This window comes from Barbatula barbatula (genome assembly GCF_947034865.1).
Source record: "Barbatula barbatula genome assembly, chromosome: 10".
Lineage (NCBI taxonomy): Eukaryota > Metazoa > Chordata > Actinopteri > Cypriniformes > Nemacheilidae > Barbatula > Barbatula barbatula.
In genome coordinates this window covers 21,933,695-21,954,518 of record NC_136773.1, presented here as the reverse complement: position 1 = coordinate 21,954,518, position 20,824 = coordinate 21,933,695, and the positions used below count along the sequence as shown (strand labels likewise).

Below are 20,824 nucleotides of genomic sequence, written 5' to 3'. Positions count from 1 at the left end.
ATGAGCTATTCCTTTTAGGAAAACTGTATGTTGCACACACATGATCAGTGTACCCCCATACTCATTTTAGAAATATTAAAGGAGCAATGTGGTTGTGAGGCATCTAGTGGTGAGGTTGCGAATTGCAACCAACGGCTCGCTTCACCTCTCACCCCTCCGTTTCCAAGCACTACGGTGGCTGACACAGAACTAAGATGTTTCGCTTCTTTGCCGAAGGAGAAATGTATTTATATTTCTTTAAGACATAGTTTTATATATTATATTGCCTTTATGTCAATCCACCTAAATATCACACACAATACTGAGACAAATTGAGCTTTGACGGAACACACTTTATTAAAAGATTAGCCTGTTGAAACACTATGATGACTTTAAGGAAGCATATCGTGTTGCTGTCTGACCAGGAAACTGTAATCTAGAAGTATCTAAGAATCTAGGTAATCTAATTGAATTATTTTCAGGTTATGGTTGAACTATTCCTATCCTTTTGCGTTTGACTTCCCTGACAAATTATCCAAGCTAGCATCACCATGCATGAATAACTAAATCGATATTAATATGTTTTTAAACACACGTTTGTGCATCTGCACCCGTCGTCTCTGAACACTGAACACTGGCACATGAACAAATCTTACATTTGTGCTACTAAGCTACAAACACAACCACACAGACACACAATGTTGTTATACAGTACAGAAAACTGCACTGCTCAAAACTCACATTGAGGACATAGCAACTATAACGTTTATGGATTCATAGACTCACAAAGACTCGAGACATGACACGCACTGTCTGTGCGCGTCTCAGAGGCTCATCTGTGACTGATTCTTATTAACATTAACAGAAGTGTTGCCGAAGCTCTTAAAATCCTCTTTCAAAAGGCCACAGGAAAGACTGAGCTCGATCTATAAATCCAAAACAGCATTATTTTATTGTCTTTGACCTTCAGGCACTGGGTCACATCTGACAGCACAATGTTTGTATGTCGTGACACAGTATTTTAGTTCAGACGTTTAAATATTAAACATTTAAAAATAATGACGTGGAGCAGAATGTAACCAAGATTACCAAAGAATGCTGGCAAATATTTACCAATGACGTTTTGTTAATTCTTTTGTCTTAGCGCAGGTTTGGAACAGCATGATAAATAAGATATTATAAAATATCATTTTTTTGGTTTATACGTTCTATTTGCGTTGAACTATTTTACAATATCACATTATAGTCAAATCATAATATTGGTCAAACCCCCAACCATTAATCAGGGCCCAAATCCTACAAGAATTGGCATCAGTTTTAATACAAGTGATGTATCTTTCATTCTGTAATAGGGTCAGTTATCCTGAGTCCCTCCCTCTGAGTATTTAAGGATCTCCTCTGTCCATGAATTAAGTCTTCTGGGTCGTTTCTGAGAGTCACCAAAGCTAATAAACCTACGTGCTTCAACAAGCAAAGCTAACTGTGTCTCTGTGTTTCTGAATCACAATATTGCCGGATGATGGACAATGACGGTCACTTGCCAGTTTCTTCGTAGGATGACGTTTAACGTAAGAAGTGACCATAATAATAATCTTTATATGCTGTTGTTTACATATAAGACTGCCATTACTCTTCAACAGACGGAATAGAGACGGAATCAATTTTGTAACTAAATAACTACATTTCGGTGTCCTCCGCAGGTGCGCGTCTCCATCCGGACTGAGAACTTGATCGTGTCGGACTGTAATTAATTAATTTAATTAAAGGACACGGACATGAAGCCTCTTCTGCTGATCTGCTTGTTTCTTGTGCCGCTCCAGACACTGACGCTGCCGGCGCGCAACAGGTGAGTGCGCAATAGACACCAACATAACCAACTGGGTTTACGCACGGGACACCGGCGCCGCCCGGATCACCTGTGCACCACTTTAACTTGGAAGATGTGGAGAATTAACACGTCAACGTGTTCACACGCATCTTAGATTTATACTCAGATTGTAAAAGAAAAACGTCTTAAATGAGTTTGGGGCTGCCGAGAATATAAACGAGTCACTTGACTTTTTCCATGGGCGCACGGAGCACCAGAGAGACCTGTGACTTATTACTCATATTTCCACATCGTGACTGCTTAGCCATGAAAGCAAGATCTAGACTCTGACTTGCTCGATGAAATACGAATGATGTAAATAAATGATGCCAAGTATCCTTCAGAACAGATGGGTACCAAACATTTTGGATTTGCCATTCATCTATGCCAAAAAAATCATAAAACTACAATTGCGTCACATAATAAAGCATTAAACCCAAACAAATGTATTATAAATACAAACTTGTCATAAACCACCACAGAAATCATACACAACAAACAACTGAACTTAGAAATTAAAAAGTTACAATTGGTCTAATGTGTGATTTAATATACGATTTGAGCATTTGTTACCATACGTTTTGAAGACACTTTAAAATGTTAACTTCTTTTAAGGACTACTGTACTGATTTTAGTTTTAGTTTAGGCCTTTACATGATAAATATCTTTACAATCTCATTTCTTTACTGAAAACAAGCCAAGCGCCTCCCCTTGCTGGTGGGTCGAAAATATTTCTTCCAACGCGCAATTCTAAACACGTCAGTGGCCTTCAAAAACGAAACAAACTTACAGTATAAATCTAAACATGCTGTGTGAGTGCAGTGTGGGAAAAGGTCAACACGAGTCCACCGACACAAACACCCTGTGATTTAAAACTTTAATGTTCAGCTGCAAATGAAATCCTCTTGCAGAGGGCAAATGCACAATGAATTTATATAAGGTGGATTTAGCCAGTTCTCCCCAATATGAGCCCATTCTAGCCCCGTTTTAAACATGTGCCCTTCAGAGAGCGGATTGCAACATCAGTCTTAACGGTTTGTGTGATGTCTCATACTCCCAGGCCACATGCAGGGCACTAATGTGGGAACAGTCTCTCTCTCATCCTGAACCTTCCTTCTCCTCTTCCTCTCAATTCATCCGCAAGACAGAATTAAACATCACAATACATCTCCTGTCCATCCTGTGCCTCTCCTCTGACCGACAAGAGACTCTTCACCCTGTTTTCTTCCGTACTCACAGATCTTTGTGTGTGTGTGTAAAATACAGCAACACCCTCTCTCTCTTAATGGAGGAGTGAAACAGGTTCAGGGTAGTTCAGAAAAGAGGCTTATGAAGGGTTTGGTATACGGGTCTATTGTGTAACCGTGCCGTTCTGCAGAGCATATATCTTCGACTTTATGATGTGATCGAGGCTTTTCTTATCTAATCATTCATAAAACCGGAACAATGACACGTTAACCGATTCGATAAGCACGCTTTTATCTCGACTATGCAGAATGATTTAAAGCTGGGAAATTATGGAGAGTGCATGTCAAAGAATAAGCAGAACTTTGAAAGGGATCAAGAGAATGAGTTCTCTAATACAAAACACAGAGAGACACGCAGGCAGACAGGTGACAGAAACCAGACACACTGAGCAGGAGAATGTCAGACACATAGACAGACAAGGAGACAGATCAACAAGCAGGCAGACAGACCAATACGCTGACTGACAAAAATACAGACAGACAGATACAGACAACAGAAAAACTGCAGACAGATCAACAGGCATGACTGACAAGCCGCAAGTCATATAGGCAGATAGACAGACAGACCAATAAGCGGACAGACAGATCGAAAACCAGACACACAGAAAGACAAGCATAAAGTCAAACAGACAGACAAGCAGAGAGACGGACAGACAAACCAACATTCAGACCACTGTTCAGAAAGACAGCTTGTTACGGTCCTTATAGTCAACATACAACAGAAATCACAACATCATTTATTTAAAAAAGTTTGGGAAAGTGTGCTGCTGTGCATGATGGGTACTGGGGCCAGTCAGTTTGCCCCTTTAAGAGTACATGTAAATAAATAAGCTGTTGCCCTGTATCCAGTAACCTGACAAAACAGGGCATCGTGCCTCCGTTGATCTGAATAAACCCTGTCTGGCCTTATTTTGCAATATCCCGTCCACGTATGGCCAAAACATTGTAAAAAGCTTTCTTTGAGACATTTTGTTTCAATATCAAATGACAGATCGACAGATTTAAGTAGAAAAATGGAAATGTCTGAAAGATTATTTCTCTTTTCATCACCAGACTGAGTGTTCCTAGAACACCATGGAAGCTTCAAGAAACAGAGGGCAGTGTTGCCATGGAAACCATCACCATTCCCTCAAAAGCCTCGAGTGCCGGAGCAATAGAGCGCGATGCGGTTTGGAGTGCCCTCCTGCTCAAAGGACACCCGTCGAGACAGACCGGCACACCGTCTAATCAGAGCAGCACCCCCCATGGACACTCCCGGGAACGCCGGCACGTCCGGGGTCAGCTGATGCGTGTGGGATGCGTGCTGGGCACCTGCCAGGTGCAGAATCTCAGCCACCGGCTCTACCAGCTCATGGGTCAGAGCGGACGGCAGGACAGCTCGCCCATCAATCCCAGAAGTCCTCACAGTTACGGATAAAACCGATGAAGCACTTCAGAATAAGGAAAATCCAGAAATGTGACCAAAGACAAGAAGAAACCTTACGGACTGTCCTTCTCTAAAGTTCACGTTCTCGAGAAGGTCTGATCTGCAGCTGAGCTGTCTTACCTACTTTTAATACTTGATACCCTTGGAAGCTTTATTGTCTGTATGTGTAATCTGACTGTTTTGGAGGATTGTTCTCTCTGATAATCTGAAACGTATCGCCCTCGACTGAGCCAGCTAAAGCCGTACAGAGCTTCGACATGCACTTGAGAGTAAACATCCCGTACTTGGACATTTAAGCCGTATGATTGTTATTTCAAGAGATAGCAAACTAGCACACCTTCAAGCTAACATTTCAAGAAGTCTAAATATTTTTTGGACTTTCTGGTTGTGAAATGGTAGAGAAACATGTCTATAGTACATGCGATGAATCACCTGAGATTATTCTGCTAGGACACTTCACAACATTTATTTGCAGACACTACCTACTTGGTAACGTGTCAACAAATGCCATGAAGTTTAAGGGATAGTTCACCCAAAAATGAAAATAATTTTTCATTCACCCTCATGTTATTCCAATCTGTGAGACTTTCATTCTTTTGCAGAGCAAAAATATATTTTGAAGGATGTTGGTAACCGAACAACACTTGACTCCATTAACCTCCATTGTATGGACACAAATCCCCCCCTGAGACATTTCTGGAAATATCTTCTTTGGTCATATACAGACAACACGAGGGTGAATAAATGATGATGTATTTTTTCTCTCATCTGCCATGGTCCAGGTAAACAAGCGGTCGCATCCCAGACTCGCTTTAGACCTGCAGTGTTTACAATCTTCTGAGATATAAACCCACAACTGGTCTACATTTAGCCGTCAATTAGAATCATTAACTAGTTGATCCGAAGCGTCCAAGTCCCTTTTTAGGGTCACAGTTTTATAGGATTATACTTGTTTTTTTCAACTTTAAACGTTTAAAATGTCTTGAATTCATCCACAAACCTCTCATGTTTGATCACAAATGAGCCAACAGTCTTGCAAAATAAAACCAGAATACACATATAAAGACATGATTATCTGGCCAATTTTTCTCATCAGAAAACACACACACACACCCATGTAGCTTCTCTAAGGGGTGACTTTGGAGGAATGTCCTCCTGCTTACATCAATTACGCAGGTCAGATGTTCCCATAAACATAAAGCACTTTAAACTAGAAAGAATTGATCGCCCTCTTAAATGGCCTTGACTTGAATGGAAAGAGTTGTTATTTAATTCCATGTTAACAAAGGCATCTGAGGTGTAAATATTTTTTACAAGTGTAACACGATTGCATGTTTCTACCTATTTGTCTCCGTTGTGTACGTTAATATGATTTAGCTATGTCAATAAACAGACCATTGAAACAAGACATTGTATATATTTTATAATTATAATAATTTATGAATATAATTACACTATATTTTCACTGTTAGTATCATTTGAGCAGCACAAACAGACACAAGCATGCACATAAACACCCAAGAGCAGCTTTTATGGGTTTGAGGTCGGACGGCCCTCTGCTGGCTGCAGGTGGAACTACCACAACAGATTTAACTTCCGGTAGACTACTGCAAAGAACCAATAACTGTTGTGTAGTTTTAAGTTAAATGAATGCAAATAATATACAGAAAATATCAATATGAATTGTATTAAATAGATAAATAAATTAAAAATTATTGTTATATTACTAGCCAGACCAGACCAGAAGTTAACTTTACATACTTTTATGATAAGAAGTCTACTTATTCAACAATTTGCATTGAAAATATAACATTAAACATTAAAAATGTATTAAAATGTAAGCTGATAGTAAAGTATATAGTATATGATATAAAGGTGTTTCATCAAATGTACTACAGTAAATGCTGTAGTATTGTGAAACTCTTCTACAGTTTACTACACTACTTGGAAAATATTTAAATACATATATTTTATACAATATAAATGTCACTGCATGGCTCCTATGGAAAATTCCTTCATTGACAAAGTTTTATAAACCTCTTTGGTAAAAATATAAACTTAAAAAAACAAAATGATTAAAAATATACACTTTAAAAAGTGTGTTTAAACAACACGTTTCGTGTTCACTTAACAAAAGTAAAAGTGACACAAAATGACACATGATATAACGCATAACGCAAACAATGTGTTAATAATGAACAGATCCTAGCGAATAAAAAGATAATATAATATACTGCATAATTATGACATAAATAGTTTTGTGTTTTTCTAACAAAGACTATAGCAGCAACTTTTCCAAAATGATGAAAAGGTTTGTAAAATATATTTGAGATGCTATCAGAATGAGTCTGTGTGTTTCTTCATCACAGTTCATGCTGTAAATCTGTGTTTTGATAAGTTGTGTCCTTGACCTCAGACACAAACAAAACATTCTATCCGCCAATAAAACTCAGGGGTGTCACAGAGAAAAAAACATGCACACACTCCCATATCAAACACTAGTCTATACACACACACACACACACACACACACAGACAGATGTGTGTTCCTGGAAACCCACAACCTCGAACCAGAGCTACAGAAACACGAACGAAATATGAATTTGAAGAATCGCTGACGTCATGACTCCAGTATCTAACTAAACCAAAGTCTATAGGCCATTGCACAATCCGAAATTCTGCATTTAAAAAAATAAATACGACATCACGTTGGGTTAATCACATTTACACCCTGGCTTCGATATTTTCGGGTTCGATCTTCTGCGATTTTTCGAATCCGTAGCAAGCATTTTGAGCTGTTTTCGGACTGTACCTTTGGCTTCAAAAGATTCAACAGAAACTTGACAAACGTACTCCCTCGTGTTTGATTGATAAAAGCATCTACTTAAATAAATAAATGTAAGTGAACATCTGAAAAAAATTCAACTTCAAATCTGTACGGACACACTGAATGTGAATTTTTATGAATAAGACAATTTCTGAATTTCTGCATTAAAGAAAAACCCTGAGTTTGAGACTGTAACAGTAGAGTTTGTCCTTAGATTCTTAGATTCAGGTCACAATATCACATTTACACACGTAAACACACACACACACACACACACCTTTACGCACAACGACAGACCCCTGCAACGGGTGAATTGGAGAAAGTTAAACTGTTACTAGTTTTCCCATTACAGTTCATGAACCCTATATCTGCAACATTGATAAATAGACACAGAGAGACACAAGTTTCAAACACACAACATCTACCTTCACATTAGCTTCAATCATGAGGGTGCTTAACCTGGTATGTAATGCATCTCATACACAAACAAATGCTAAATGTATTCGTGTAGTAAGAGACCATTTCTAAATGATATATTTCTAGGTATGTGTTTAGGGAAAATGGTCCTTTTTTTGTATATACATTTTTTATTTTAATATAAAATAAAAATATTGTTTCTATTTTGCATTTATTTGCAGAAAATTATTCTCCTGAATGGCTACAATACATCTAGAAATGCTGATTAAATGAACATTTGGAATGGTCTCGTGATTGTTTCCACACATGTGTTTATTTATTTATTATTCTCTAGTTTAGCTTTCTTAGTTAAAAAGGGAAGTGACAGACCTATTCACTGCTTAATGTTTTACATACAGAAAGTTCTTCAAGAAGCTTTAACGCCATCAATTCAATAACAAGTTACATGTACGACAAACATGTGATTGAAAATTGTTAACATTTTGGAAATAAATTTGTCGTTCAATTTCAGTTTTATCGTAATTGAACCAATTTGTTCAAAATGTTTTATTGTGTTGTGATCTCAGCATTGCATTGTTACAATCCACTTTTATTATAAATGTATATAATGCTTTAGGTTGCATGACTGTATATTTCTTTTTCCCCAATCCTTACAAATTGGAATTAGGAAATTGTGTTTAAAGCTATATTTGCATAGTTGGAGTGCAATGAATCATATTTTCGACACTTGAATCTTAGGGGCCGGATCCATCTCTGGCATATCGGCCTGATTGTCTTCAGGAAGATAAAGAGGAGTTCAGAAACTTTGAGGTAAATGTTTACATACAGTAAAATCACACTTGCATACAGTTCTCCTACTGGTGTGACATTGTTTTGTCACTTGCTGTGTCCTGTATGTGTGTTTGAGACAGAGCGGAGAACTCTTTGACCGTGTGTTTAACACATATAAGCTAATGCACACGCACCAAACGCTGGACTTTGTCAAAAAGAAGGTCAGTCTACGAATGCTGCCTAAATCACCTTACACGCACCATTTCAGTTTTGTTTTTAGAAAGGTTTTTTTGGTTTCACAGCTGTACTAAAGTAAACTGTACTAGAAAGCAAAATCTGCAATGCTTTCTAACCGATAAGCATGACAAACACGCAGTAAACTGAACATGACCTCTGACCTCAGCATCTGGAGTGGGCAAACTGCAATCACTACAGCATGAGCATGATGGACAGCATCAATTCGCTGGATGAGCTGGTTGATGAATCTGACCCCGATGTCGACTTTCCAAACTCTTTCCACGCGTTCCAGACCGCCGAGGGGATCCGCAGGGAGCATCCTGATAAGGGTAAGAGGTCAGACGGGACAACGATCGCAGGAGTGTTTTCAACACATTCCTCAGTTAGATAAGCTCGTGTTTTTCACGAATGCATACCTGAACGTGTTTTCTGAAGTCGACATGTCCACACCTGAAAGATTGTTATATGTACTATTTAACTCATTGTCTCCAGATTGGTTCCAGCTAGTCGGTCTGATCCATGACATTGGGAAAATCATGGCCTTGTATGGAGAGCCACAGGTGAGAAAACGTACTCACAGTTGGTCACACGGGTTGAATAATACACACGTGAAATGAGAATGCTGCTGATTTTTACAGTGGGCAGTAGTTGGAGACACGTTCCCGGTGGGATGCAAGTTTCAGAATTCAATAGTGTTCAGAAACTCAACATTTGAGGACAATCCGGATGAGAAGAACCTCGCTCTTAAGTACAACTTTTATACATTTTATGACGCTTTATAGCCAGAGATCACTATGTACTTTGTTGCATGGAACAGAGAATGCGAGCGATACTTTAAAATACATCCTTAAAGGGATAGGTCACCCAAAAATGACTGCAAGAACACAAAAGAAGGTGTTTTGAAGAATGTTGGTTATCAAACAAGACTGACCCCCCCCCATTGATTTCCATTGTATAAACACAAAAGACACATTTCTCAAAATGTCTTCTTCTGCATTCCACATAAGAAAGAGTCCTTTACAGGTTTTAAATTATTAAATATACTATTTTTGGGGTGAACTGTCCCTTTAAGTGACCCACGGAAAATGCTCTTCACGTTTTCTGTTTGTTTGTTTGTTTTGTGTGTGTGTGTTTGTTTTTATAAAATGATTTTGCTTCCCTCTGCAGCACAGAATTTGGGATTTATAAAGCACATTGTGGGCTGGATAATGTTCTGATGTCTTGGGGACATGATGGTAAATAATTTCAAGATTGATATCCAAAACACGACTGTGATGTCTGATATCTCATTGACAAACACGAGAGTGTTTGCTACCGAATCGTGCGACTGTAATGTAAATCATTCTCACGATATTTCAGAGTATTTGTACCGGGTTCTGAAGTTTAACAAATGCACCATCCCTCAAGAGGTAAAGACATGCAATACAGCATTACGTTCATGATCACGAAGTAGTTTTCCTTTACGTCCCACAAATAAACTCTTCTGTTTCGGTAGGGGTTAAACATGATCCGTTTCCACTCGTTTTACCCGTGGCATTCGAACGGAGACTACATGCACCTGTGCAACGAGAAAGATCTACAGATGCTGCCCTGGGTGAAAGAGTTTAAGTAAGTCATCAGTTTCTCAATGAAAATGACCCCCATATCCAGACCACTGACCTTTTCTATGAGTTTTGGCTTTGATTTATACAATCAGATCAATAACATCAGTCTGTTTGTCTTTCCTTCAACAGCAAGTTTGATTTGTACACGAAGCACACAGAGTTGCCCAATGTGGAGAAGTTAAAGCCCTATTATCAGTCACTCATTGATAAATACTGTCCTGGAATACTGCGCTGGTGAACATCTTGCTTTCAACCACTTCATTGTATCTCCTGTTATAAACACATTTGAGTAAATGACCTGAACCAAGCCATGTCTAGGGACCTTAATAATGTCCGGAATACACTACGAGACTTTTAAAATCTGATTTTGTTTTATACTTGACAACATACACTTACAGACTTTTAGAAGGTTTCAGATAGAAACTGCAGACTGGCACAGACTTTCAAGTCCAGACTGTAAATCTGGACAAAAGTCTTGTAGTCTATTTTAGCCGTCCAAAAATATCCAGCCTTAACATTGTGGTGAGTTTTAAAATGGGGGAAGCGCAAGTTTCAATTGTGATGGAAATGATAAAATCTCATTTGAATTGTATTATTGCCCTTAAAATGGCAAAACATCTTGTTTATATCGTTTTATAGCTACGAGAGAATAAATGTAGACTTCATATTATGGATACATGTATAGAATGTAAAGGTAAAACATAATGTGCATTCAATTTAGATGCGTTTAGATTTTAGCACAATTGCTTGGTTTGGAATGAACGCATTATTATAAAAACACTTATGTTAGCACATATTTTTATATATGTTTATTAAAAATATTACAAAACATGAAAGTGTGTTTTTTATACATATTACCAAAATAAACATGCAACATATTACAGAATGGGGCCTTTTTTTTTAAAGATCACGGGGTGAAATATAGACATGACGGATTTTGCATCAATACAAAACGCAGACAGGCCAACTACAGTCCCATAAACATCATCATCACACAAATGATTGTCTGAAGAAGAAAAACATCACACAACATCTAAATGTTTTCAAATATTTTCTTTTTAAATAAACATGTATTTTCAGATTTTGTGACACCTTTAAAGTAAGCTTTGATGCCAGACATCTGAAAGTACAGTATCAAGTTTAGACATCATAGAGATGAAGTGGAATATACATGCCATATAGTGGAAGTTTGTACGGAGTGTATGAAAAGCCGATAACCTCTCTTGTTTTTCCATTTCACCCCAGGTCCCTTTAATTCTGGTTGTTCAGTGAGAAATTTTGTATTCAAGGAATATATTAAGGGCACAACCTGAAATTGAGTTTCTTCATCTCTCAAACACATTTATAAAAACAAGTGTTTGACACAGTACAGATCTTTATATGCGCTGATGTTAAAGGGCAGATCTTTTTGCCCAGAGATGATTTAAGAGAAAACCTCACTTTTTTTCCCCGAGGCTGTCTACTTCATTTTCCTCGGCGCTCACTTCCTCTTCCGCCTCCTGTTCCTCTTCATTTCGTCCGTCATCATCTACCTCTGAATCCTCTTTTGTACGGCCTTCGTTTTCTTCTACGCGTTTCTTTTCATCCTCCTCTGGCTTATTGTGGTGCGTCTCATCCGTGTTGGTTTTGTCTGTGTTTTGGTTACGGTGCGGCTCGTGGTGCCGATATTTCCGTGAAAATAAAGTGTTGAGTAGACAGACGGTTGCTGCCGAGCTGAAGAGAGTCCACAGCAGAAGAGGAGCTGGTATCTCACGCGCATGCTCGCTAACCTTCCGCAGTAACTGTGGCAACCAAGCATTCGATGTGCGCCTCGAAGAAGCTTTATCCTGACGTACAAAAAGAGAGAGGATGGGGATCCTATATTAATACAATTCAACGCGATAATTTAATCATAAATGTACTAAATAAAATTTGTGTTCACTTTGCAAGCTACACCGCTACTTAAAAGCTATAGATAACTATAATCTTAAAATCCTTGAGTTGTTATTGTAGGATTGCGCATGTACTGTAAACATTGTGTCTGCTGATATAACTCAAGGATTTTGGTTACGATACTAAACAAAAAGTATTTGTTGAATCGAGCTATTCCCTGAACTTCATGTCCGTTTGTTCTCTGAAGTAGAAATCAATATTCAACCCAAACTTTCACTTTCGATAGTCACTTCTTACCTTGAGACCGTGTTGATCTAGCATACGTTCAAGGTAGGGATCACCAAGTTGCACTATGGGATAGAACTCTTCCACATACACCCTTCTCCACCAGCGCTGAGGATATGATCTAAACACAAATAAACGATATAACGGGACATCATCCACTACCATAGTAGGGAAAGAATGTCAGCGATCTGCTGAACACAAAATGAAATATTTCAAAGAATTTGGGAAAACAAACAGTTCTGTGCCATCGTTGACTATCATTAAATTTTTCCCACTATAGTATTCAATGATGTCCCGGAACTGAAAGTTATTAATATTCTTCCCTATATCTTTCTCTTATATAATAAAAAATATATACAGGTATAACATTACTTGATGGTGAGTACATTTTTGGGTGAACAATCCCTTCGACGTAAATGCACGGAAACACGCTTACAAACACGGCTTGCTGCTGCCCGCTCTTTGGGAACTACCCACTCAAGTTTGATTGACTGAGGTTTTCAGCTTTTATTGCATTTGTGTGGATGGGTGTGAGCGCTCACCCGTCCTTTTTCGGCTCCGTGAACCAGTATTTGTAGCGGTGAGCTCTGAGAAACGTAGGAGGTTGTTTACTGAAGGGATACCGACTCACGTCTGTCTGAATGAGTCTTATCACTGCACAACACACATGCAACATTTACATGAATAACACATGACAAAGCGTTGTGTCTTGGGCAAACTGCTACACTAGATTCATTTAAACACGTGCGAGATGCACAAACACACACACCATCTTGTTTTCCCTGCAGCAGTCGGTATAAGAGACTGTTGAACCAGGGACTTTGCGTGTTAGGTCCAAGAGCGGCAAACCACATCTGCCAATCCAGTCTGGGCTGGTGCGGAGTCACAACAGGAGGCGCTGCTGTCATGTTCCCGGGCTTATACATGAACTCGATCTCCTGTGGCAAAAACACCCACCGTACAGATATTAAGGATGCAAATGTTAAGACCTTAAACCGACTACCTAACATTAAGTTGTAATGCTAATAAACAGTCTCCTCAAACGCTTTGTGCAGCGTCTCTTTGCCACAAACATCCACATGCTCATGTTTAAATCATTGTTAACTGACCGTCCATGTGTTGCGATCCATGCTGCCCTCGATCACCACCTCTGGACGGCCTCCCACCCCGGTCATCCTCCTGAACAATCCGTATGAGCCGGCAAGCTGATACTGTTCAGTTAACTCAAACGCTTTCCGGATCCCAGGCCAAAGTTCATTGTGAGCGCCGTTCTCGATGTAGGTGTATGGAACCTATATGCGTCAAGTAAACATATAAACATACAGACACGGAAAAATTACAAGATCACTTAAAACTTTTTCCTAAAAAGCATCTCTAGATGTATTGCGGCAATTTCAGTCCAGTGTCTGTTGAATTTCAACAAAATAAAACCTCAGGAGTGAGGGAGGGAGAAATATCATTCAAGAGGCCGCGAATGTGGGTACATACGATTTTGAAAGCAGAAGGTCATCATGGATGCAATGACAATCTGTTCAAAACAATAAATTCTCAAATGGCTTAAAAAGACTTGGATTATAGTACACAAGGCATATCGACTGCTCTTACGGTGCTATTTTTATGCTTCACATCCTTCGACATGCGAGGGAGTAGAACGTGATATTTCATTATTGGGTAAACTGTTTCTATGAGGATGTACAACTAAACAGCATCCAGAAGACAAAGGTACACAATGTTAATAAGCATTAAAATCTGTTACTTACCAGACTGATGGCAAACATTGAAATTGTGGCCGTGGCCATAATCGCCCACTGGATTGTGCTCCAGAGACGCCAAAACAAACCCTTCACACAAGCACTCCTGTAAGACACACACCAACCTTAGAATCCATTCACTGTGTGGAAAAATCTATTGTACATCAACTCTATCTACTGGACATATTGAGCAAATGTCGTCTGTTTGTTTTACGCTATACCAGCTTACATGGCAAGAACACTTTTGTCTACATCATCCATTTTTTCTAAAACTTAATACTGTATTTGTTGTTAGGCTATTAAAGATGTATTTTAATTAACTGCAAATGATGAGAGGAAACAAACCCATGAGCAGTTAAAACTCACTTAAACATTGCAGTGATGATCTCCCAGGTGAGAGACAAGACACCCATCCAGATACTGGGCACCGTCACGGCTTTCAGAAACCCGTTAAACTCAAAGTATGTAAATGCTGGAGAGCAGAAATCCAGAGATGAGTCATGCTGAACATTAATCTGATTAAAGATAAAAGTCACAGTTTCACCTGTTTTGGAAGAGATGCTTTTCTTTTCCCAGACCACCTGCAGGTCGAAGTAGAGAACCGTCCAGTAGCCGAGCAGAGCATAGACGCCAATCTCCAACATCAACACGACACCAGACCAAAGAGCCTGCAAAGATCCTGAAAAAAACCAAATCATAATCCTCTTGTAAAAACCACTGTAGGTTTGACCCTACAAATAAAACTTTAAAGACACAGTGCAATTAAAAATCACAATACGGAAGAGAAGACAATCACAACTTCTGTTTCATGGCGACTTTACATGCAGTGATGTCGAAAATATTTCCTCTAAATTGCATAAACCAAAAAAACGATGACAAAAAAACACAAGCAAAGCTACGATCCATTACTTTTGCGTCCATCTCGCCATCTCTGTTTGCAACAAGTTACTTCGCATGATTGTCTTTATCTAGGTTGAAATCAAAGCACGTCACACTGACATGTCCCACAAAATCATAACTTATTAATCATTATTATTATCTTGCCACTGTGAATCAGTTTAGGGCAAGAAAAACGATAACACCATTTTTGTACGAACGGGCTCAATTAGAGATTCCCCCCCAAAAAAGTTACAGATTGCAGCAGCTTTGAAAATCTTACTGACAAGTGGAAAATCACAATAAACTTAACACATTAAGATTATACGTATTAAGAATACCCTGTGAACGCGAGTCTGTACTCTTCTCTGTCTTTGGTGGGCTTCGGCGGAGCCAGAAGTTGACGTGTTGATCATCCAGCAGCGAGAGGCACAGAGTGATGGTGAGAATGTTAAAAAAGTTATAATTCCCAGACAGGATAATCATAACTTGAAGCAAAATCTGTCAATTAAAGAGACGAACATTACAAGATGCACAAACACACGTGACTCGCTCCGACCAAACACACACACACCTGCATGTAGAAGGCAGTGAGTCTGTGTCTTCGTATAGGACTGAAGAACAGGAAAGAAACAGCCATCTCGATGACAAACGTCCCCACCACACTGAGTTTCTGGAACCACACGGGCAGCTGATGAGCGAACCAGGCCAGCGGGGTGGGAATACACTGGGTCTCATAGTGATAGGTCACCGCTGAGGAGAAAACAACACAAATTACTTTTATTCTTCTTTCTTCTGCAGAACACAAAGGCTGTTTGGAAGAACAAAACTGGACCCCATTGACTTCCATTGTATTTTGAGATTGTATCTCAAAATATCTTTTTTAGAACAATGTTTCTCTTTTGTGTACCATTGAAGAACATTAGAGCTAAGTGCATTGCATTGTGGGAAACAGTATATCAAACGGTGTGCTTTGGTTGTAGTAAATGCATGAAGATATGTGTACCTACGGTAAAAATATCAGCAGGGTGTTGTATTTTCCAAAAGCATTTATTGTCAGCTCATTCCTCACCTGTCAAGCCCCACCAGGTGGGACAGCGGCTGGTCAACTTGACCACACCTGACGCAAACATCAGCCGAAACAACAGCCAGCGCACCAGCCAGAACGTGACGTGGTCATGGAGACGTACTTTAGAAGACCAGGGCATGTTCATGGGAGCGACAAGAATAGCCAGAAAGCCAGTCTCCAATAAGAGGTTATCCCTGACAAAGACAGAAAGAGCAAGAGAGAGATGTCTGACATTTATTGTAATTGCGAGTTGTGATGTGGTCATGTGACTTTAGAAAATGACTACTTGTCAGTCTAGCAAGTTCAATACATTTGTCAATCACCATAGCGTTGCAACAAAAAAATCTAACACTCACCACTGGAAGTATAAGAAGACCTGGCCCACCTATAGAAAAATGAGCCAAAAACATAACTAACTTAGAAAATGCTTTTCCCAATCAAAGATTTAGCCTGGCGACTTGTACTTTTCCAGTCTTGTTTCGTCAGCCATTGCAAATATCTAGATAGCAGAATTCTAAGTATATATTATTTAATTAACAATATCAAAAAACACAGTAAAATGGAAGAAAGTCTTCAAAATAAATCAAACAACATATCAGGCTACCACTAGTGACAATACAATGCCACTACAGACCACTTCGGAAAACGTAAGCAGCGCCGATCCAAAAGAACTTCCTGGTTAAATCTACACAATCATTTTTACTACACAAACAAACATGACATTTTAAAACGTTAAAACAATTTCTTTAAATGTTATTATATACGCAAGATTTAAAGGCGTCATATGACACGGCTAAAACTAACATTATCGTTTGTTTTCGATATAATGCAATGTGTATACGCGATTTAAGGTAAAAAAAAACGCTGCATGTTTGTATCTCCTCTTTGCTCCGCCTCTCTGAAACGCGCATCTCATCGCTCTTAAAAGCAAGGTGTGCAATAATTGGCCAGTTATCTAATGCATTGTGATTGGTGGAATACTGCAAGCGTGTGTTGGAAATGTAACGCCTCTTACCACATTTGGAACATCAGGTTCCAAAGCAATTACACTGACAGGTACGCCCACCTTACTTGCGTATACATACCACGAACTGACGTCGATTTGTGGGGGTGTGTGGTTACACGAGGCCTTTCCGGCAGGTCTGGGTGAGCGTTCGCTTTTAGATGCATCTTTTGTTCCGACACGTTAATTTGTGCAATTTTACATGTCTAATACATGCATGGGCAACTTATAACACACAGAAAAACACGTATTCCTGCCTTATGACCCCTTTAAAAATAAAATGAATAAAGATAAAACCAGACGTGCTTCCGGCTCTTACATCTTGCGAAGTGGCCTATGATGACCTGTTAGTTTGGCCAATCTTGAATTTGGAAGACAAGGAATAATACTTTATTTCCTTTCAAATGAATAAATAAATACTGTGTTGAACTGAATAGAATTCTTGTTTTCCCAATGTTGTAGAAATCCTTTCATATTGTGACCACGAAGCGGAAGTTGCGATTGACTCCTTCTCCATATCGTGACCTATAGACCTATATGAAACGCCTTCTGAAATAAGAAATAAAATGTAGGGGGGGCTTTATTTTACTCTTCTCTTCTTGATTGGTTTGTTGTAAATTGGGCCTGCGGATATCCTACTTCTTTTTTGTATGTCATGTGGTTGTTGTTGAGATGGGGAAGAGGAGCATAATGTTTTTATGCAAATTAACTTTTGTTAAATAATGGTGTGCACGGATAAATCGTTCATAATAATCACTGCAACGCTGTGTAAAACACTTTGAATTGTCCAGGTTGATTTCACGGTGCCTTTAATGCCACGTACACACTGCAAAGTTTGGGTTGTGACTCCCGAATTTAGATGCGGTGTGGCCTAAATATAGTGCTCATACTGTACCTTGTATAGTGACAGGTAAAGGATCCAGAGGATCAGGAATACTCGACAGTCTCTCAACACAGGTACAGCCAAAGCCATAAAACTGATGAGAGCTCCGGCCAGACTCAGCAACTCCATACACTGCTGTGTGTCCAAACCCAGACGAGGACCAAACCACAGCAGGGTGGGAGAATCCTTCAGCTGCTCCACCAGACTTTTATCAGAAACCCGAAGAGTCCAGCGGGCTGGCAACAAACCCTCATTCCCATACAGACCTACAGAGAGAAGCATTGTATTAACATTAAGTGTTAGATTGAAAGATCTGTGGGCTTGTAAACCGGCAAACACGCGTTCGTATGAATTAAAACTGAATTAAAACTCTTGTTGAAGTTTGTTTGACTATCAGAAAACAATCTGTAGTTTCTATTCGCACTGTTTTCATTGCATGTGGGTTAAGTTATCAACTTCGCTCACCTGGTATTTGCACGTAAAGAGACGCAAACGCAAACATGTAGATCGCCGACATGCACCACAGGAACATGTGTCTGGGAAATCTTATTTCTCCCATCTTGATGCCGAACGAGACTTCTATAAAGATGGAGAACGCAGGGTTTGCAGCGCAGAAGTGACTGGCCGTTTGACGCAGGAAAAACACGACACCGGTCGTTCGCAACGAAACCTACTATGGTTTAGGATTGCGTCATGAATATTAATGACGCACGCCCAGTTGGAATATCTGATAGGCGGAGAGTAAACAGACGCACGGAGAGCGGGCATATTAACAAATGCTGCTGATGAATATTAATGACGTAGAGAGAAGTTAATCCTGGACTGAGGACCACGCTCCTTATCACTTTGTGATCGGCCAATAAGAAAGCACAAAGGACTTTTCAACCTATTTAATTTGTAATTTTTTTATTTGTATTTTTTGTGTATCTCCCTCTCCTGTATTTGTTCTTGATCTGTTTTATTATTATTCTTTATTTTTTTTGGTCTTGTCTGTTTCGAGCCATGGAAATGTTTTGTTTTCTCTCTTTTCATTAATCTAAGTTTTTCTTTGTTAAGTTTCTGTTGTAACGGTGTTTTGTTATAGCAAAATGTTCAATAAAGCATTTATAAAAAAAATAATGTTGCTTTGGGGATAGAAGCAGTGTTCGAATTGAAGGGGGCCTGGGGGGTTCCGGGACCCCCCATTAGGCATTAGGGGGTCCCTCAGATATTTTTATTAATGATACTGACAAATGTGATTAAATTCATGCAATGGATTTGGTACATTTTGTGAATTAATTATTTACAAGAATTTATATTAAGTTTGTTTATGGGCTGGTTGTCATGTGACTTTGAAACGCCAAACAACCATTATGTCATTTCTGTTCACCGAGCCTAGTGATTTGATCCAAAACACAGTAAAAGCCTGTTTTGAATAAATATAGTTATGCATATTATGATCAAATATATTGTGTATTTTGTATAAATTGTATATTTTCGACACGAACACCACCCCCACAAAAAAGTCTTATGGTGGGGACCCCCGTAAGACTTGATTCAATTCGAGCACTGGAAAGAAGCACTTGCAGCTTGTAAGGCGAGCATAAAAGAGTTGCTCTTTTGTAACATGTGCTCATTTTCATGAAATGATCTGAAAGGTACGTCAGATGATATGATGCCATGTTTGATATGTTATCTGTAGCCGATCGACGTCGTGCATGCATCTGATCAAAACGTTGATCGGATTTGTTTCCTTGCAGGAAACAAGTGGCAGCAGAAGAAGCTCCTCCATCTCCCCCGAGATTCATCAAAAAAAGATTTGTCGAAGTTGAGAAACGTATGATTATTTTAAAATGTGAACTGATGTGTGAAGCTACATCACATTGTGTTGCTTATTGTTTTCATTATTGAGATACTAATCCTAAATGATGTCACTGACCAATCAAAATGAAATGTTCCAGAGAGCCGTGTAATGAATTCGTATATCTTCTAAAAGTTTATTTTGTCTGTGTGTAAGAGTAAACTAGTGTATTCGTGAGCTCGAAGCTAACAGTCATTTTCATGCGACCAAACCTGATGAAGGGATGGATGTTTGCCAGTGGTGATGTCCGTTCTGATGAGGCCGGCGACATCATCATTCATCAGAGCCGACAGCATGTCCTTCATCGAGGTGGAACGGGTACTCGAGGAGACCAGGTTCTGCCAAAAGGAGCTCTCATTGGAGGTGGTGTATGAGACACTTGCTGCGCTTTGATTCAGCTTGAGTCGTCATCTCCTGCAGAGACTCGCATTTTAGCTTCAGTTTAACTGAGAACTTCCTACTTCTGACAGGGAGAGACCAATCCCAGTGATCTTAATGAACTGAAATAAGGGTTATTAAATGATTGACATGCTAGTATGTGTGAGAATACATACATCATTCTGACAACTTGGAAAATGTATAGTAAAAAATATACTGTATATATACCTCCAGTCTACTTTTTACGTTGACTTACTGATAGACAGGATCGGTCTGTTTGTAGCTTGTTTGGGGTATACCTGTTGTTTTCATCTCTTGACTTCTATTTAAGTGTTGTAGCCTATATATATTGAATACTTTTTCTCCTTATTTGGATTTCTTGCTTTATGTCTTTGCAGAGATCTGTTTGCTCTTTGGAGGATGGCAGCCTGCTCAAGTTCAGGCCTTAAGGTCCTGCAGACTTTATTCAGTGTCTGTGGACGAGCTGCGGGA

At 39.2% G+C, this 20,824-nt stretch overlaps 3 protein-coding genes across 3 annotated transcripts; 2 read left to right on the top strand and 1 right to left on the bottom strand.

Moving 5' to 3' along the window:
- Positions 1-1,754: 1,754 nt before the first annotated feature.
- adm2b (adrenomedullin 2b) lies at positions 1,755-4,510 on the top strand (the record flags this gene model as incomplete). Its single annotated transcript, XM_079466480.1, has 2 exons — positions 1,755-1,825; positions 4,147-4,510. 2 exons carry the CDS (start codon positions 1,755-1,757, stop codon positions 4,508-4,510), a joined length of 435 nt encoding a protein of 144 aa, XP_079322606.1.
- A 3,203-nt stretch (positions 4,511-7,713) lies between these two features.
- Positions 7,714-11,259, top strand: miox (myo-inositol oxygenase). Its single transcript, XM_079466541.1, has 10 exons — positions 7,714-7,808; positions 8,502-8,573; positions 8,675-8,755; positions 8,938-9,100; positions 9,264-9,331; positions 9,410-9,519; positions 9,939-10,006; positions 10,131-10,180; positions 10,267-10,379; positions 10,505-11,259. Exons 1-10 carry the CDS (start codon positions 7,791-7,793, stop codon positions 10,611-10,613), a joined length of 852 nt encoding a protein of 283 aa, XP_079322667.1. The 5' UTR covers positions 7,714-7,790; the 3' UTR covers positions 10,614-11,259.
- Positions 11,164-18,857, bottom strand: lmf2a (lipase maturation factor 2a). Its single transcript, XM_079466540.1, has 14 exons — positions 18,580-18,857; positions 18,127-18,380; positions 16,585-16,613; positions 16,232-16,422; positions 15,734-15,912; positions 15,501-15,660; positions 14,828-14,962; positions 14,650-14,755; positions 14,293-14,389; positions 13,642-13,824; positions 13,302-13,470; positions 13,075-13,186; positions 12,545-12,653; positions 11,164-12,201 (listed from the first exon to the last, which is right to left on the bottom strand). Exons 1-14 carry the CDS (start codon positions 18,671-18,673, stop codon positions 11,812-11,814), a joined length of 2,208 nt encoding a protein of 735 aa, XP_079322666.1. The 5' UTR covers positions 18,674-18,857; the 3' UTR covers positions 11,164-11,811.
- Positions 18,858-20,824: the final 1,967 nt, after the last annotated feature.